The sequence below is a fragment of the Acanthisitta chloris genome, unplaced genomic scaffold (genome assembly GCF_000695815.1).
Source record: "Acanthisitta chloris isolate BGI_N310 unplaced genomic scaffold, ASM69581v1 scaffold15320, whole genome shotgun sequence".
NCBI classification, from domain to species: domain Eukaryota; kingdom Metazoa; phylum Chordata; class Aves; order Passeriformes; family Acanthisittidae; genus Acanthisitta; species Acanthisitta chloris.
The window spans coordinates 1-3,031 of record NW_008652327.1 but is presented as its reverse complement, the minus strand read 5'-3'; the positions used below and the strand labels follow the sequence as shown (position 1 = coordinate 3,031).

At 42.6% G+C, this 3,031-nt stretch overlaps 1 protein-coding gene across 1 annotated transcript in view; it reads right to left on the bottom strand.

Moving 5' to 3' along the window:
* The window catches only part of SS18 (synovial sarcoma translocation, chromosome 18), a 41,988-nt gene extending 41,760 nt beyond the window's left edge, over positions 1 to 228 (bottom strand). The window contains exon 1 of the mRNA XM_009077013.1: positions 152 to 228. Coding sequence (XP_009075261.1) covers positions 152 to 228 — 77 coding nt within the window. The remainder of the gene's footprint in view (positions 1 to 151) is intronic.
* Positions 229 to 3,031: the final 2,803 nt, after the last annotated feature.

Genomic DNA, 3,031 nt, shown 5'->3' with positions numbered 1-3,031 from the left:
ATATAAATATAAATTTTAAGTGTAGTATCTGTAGCAACACTTTTTGGCTCTTCACAGCACAGCTCTCCCACAAGGTGAGCTAAACAAACCAAGAACAGTGATCTACATGGAAATTCACCCAGTCCACAGTAGATATGGGTTAAGGTCTTACTGAGAGCATTCAGAAGTCTTTCCTTTGTTCTGGTAGTCCATTATACACTGAATAAGATGATTATTTTCATCCAACATCTGAAACAATAAAGAAGAAATTTGGAGTTAAGTTTCATATTCTTTGTGGAAAGAAACCGAAGGTAAGTTTGCATCTTGACTCTGCTCCTCTTCCCAGAGTTTTTAAAAACAACTACTTTTTAGTAGTACTCTAGAAAGTTCAACTCACCAATTATTTACAGAACACTCTTTTGCTCCCATTTCCCCCTGTGATCAGTTTTATGGCTTTTGGTTTAAGGGTTTAAGGGTTTCGTATCGCTACTATAGCTACATTTGTGAAGCTTCCTCTTCAAATACCTATGCCTGTTCTGCACCAAATTCTTAGGAAATTTTAGAACTTTTCTGCATTCCTTTGTTTGATCTTTACCAAGAAATTAATCAAAAAGTTTATGCTCCAACTTTCCCTTCTCCTCCTAAAGCCTGCAACTGTTCACAAACTTAATAACAAAAGGCCTTGACATTCTTACTGATGAAAACTGAGCTTACCAGTTTCAAGGAAATGCACCCAAAAGCTAGGCCATATTTACACAGAGAAACCATAATTAAACTGCATTTTACAAATGTTTCGCATAATCACAGAACTTTAGGGGTTGGAATGTACCTTATATATCATCTAGTCCCAACTCCCTGCCATGGGCAGGGACACCTCCCACTAGACCAGGCTGCTCAAGGCTTCATCCAACCTGGCTTTGAACACTGCCCAGGGTTGGGGCAGCCACTAACTCCTTGGGCAACCTGACACAATAGACCTAGGATACTTCAGAAGTGATCATGAAAACTAACACATGTGAATTAATCTTCTGACCAAAAAAACAAAAAAAGCAGATTAAAAATCATGGAAAATGGCCAACCTCACAACATTCTACCAAATGTTCACAAATTCAGCATTCCAAGCTCCCTAAACAGGAAAACCAGCCCAACATCATTTCCCAGAGCTGCACATCCCCACACTCATCTTTTTAGACACCATCCCACATTCCAATCAGACAAGACTCAGCAGAACCCTGGCACATCTGAGCTACCACACAAGTTACCCAAGACAACTGAACGAAATGGAAAATTTACTGCCAAATAGAACATTTTGAGCTGATTTATTCTTTTGCCTTCCCTCAGTGGGAAGCTAGTTCAGATACCTTGATCCAGCTGCTGAATTTCACAAAACTAATAGAATCTTAACCACCCCTAAGACTCTCTCCTTCTGCAAAACATGGCTGCAACTAGCCATGACTAGGCTCATGCTTCTACAAGGAAAGCACAACATCATTACATAACCTTTATTTCCCTAGGAATCCAACCTAAACAAATTCCAGAGAGGCCAGAAAAAAGAACTAAATCCTGACACCTATTTTTTTTCTGACTAATCCATCTCTACTATGAAAAGAGTATGGAGCCAGAAACCTTATGCAGTGCACTCAGAACTTCTATCCCCCCCCCGTAAGAATGAGCCAGGCAGCCAAGAGTTCTGAAAGTCTAGCCAGTAATTCGCCAGAACTGACTAGAATGATCCCAAAGCAAGTATTTTGCCTGAAACTGCTGGATCTGGAAACACATTAAGCACCAAACACAGACACAACTGCAGCAATCTCAGTTACTGTGTGAGCCTCAGGAACTATGCAAAACTGCAGCTGCACTCTCTGAGGAGGATCACAAACACACTCTGCCACACAGACACATCACACATGTACCAACTTCAAGTTTTATAAGAAACAGTCTGGACATTTTCACTGGATAAAAAAAAAAAAAGGAAACTGAGAATATCTTTGATACCAAAATCTAACAGAGCACTTGCAAAGGAAGCCTTGAATTGAGGCTCTCCTCAGAATGTCTCCCACATTCGTTAGAAAGGCAGGAGACACCTAAGGCTTAGCAGACAGGTAGACCTGGAGAATGCCAGTCAGATGGTTACACTCCCCACTGCAGCCATCTAAGCTTGGAGAGGAAGGGGTAGGGGGAGGGAGAGGAATGCTAAGGCCAAGTGGAAAGGAAACAAGGAATGTAACTGTATCCTAGATGGGGCTGCAGACAACTCTTTTATACAAGTTTAATTGAGCATTTGCTGACAGAAAATGGAAATAAACACCTATTATCAAGAGAATTTGGTTTCCAGCTGGACGAAGACACCTCCAGGGCTTCTGGCAGCTTATGCACATTACAAAGATTCTTCAGCTTTACCTACACTAGGATTTTGCCAGCACACTACCATCAAATTAATACTTTGACTACAGCACAAGAAAAACTTAATTGCCTGTATTCTCCAGATGCACCTCAGAGACCTGAAGTCTCTCCTGACTATTTTTCAGCAGCTTTACACCCAATGGGTATGTATTTTTCCTCTACACTTCCCAACACTGACTTATACAGTACCCTGGAGGGCTCCATTACAACTCTGGAGTCTTCTCTGAGGTCCACACGCCTGCAATACTTCCTTTGCTGAGACTCTAATTCTTTCCTAAATCAGAGGTTAGCTGTACCTACCCAAAACGCTCCTACTACGCAGGGAGCTTGTAGTGACCTGAGATCTGTTTGATTCATAACTATGCACACCGACGGCAGCCAGAGTCTCTGGCATAAAGTTTTCAAATACCACCCGGTTGCCAGTGAACCTGAACACGCTCCTTTGTTTCTGCTGATAGGAAACACTGTGGATCACTACAAATCCTACACCTACATACATGCTTTCCTTCGAACGCTTCGGCGAGTTCCCTTGCTCCCGCCCACCACAGCTTAAATGGAGTCGTGCGGAGCCGCTGTCATTGGCTCCGACCGCGATGTTCTCCTCTCGTAACGCTCGGGGTTGGTGGGAGGGAGCCTGAACTCCCAGGCC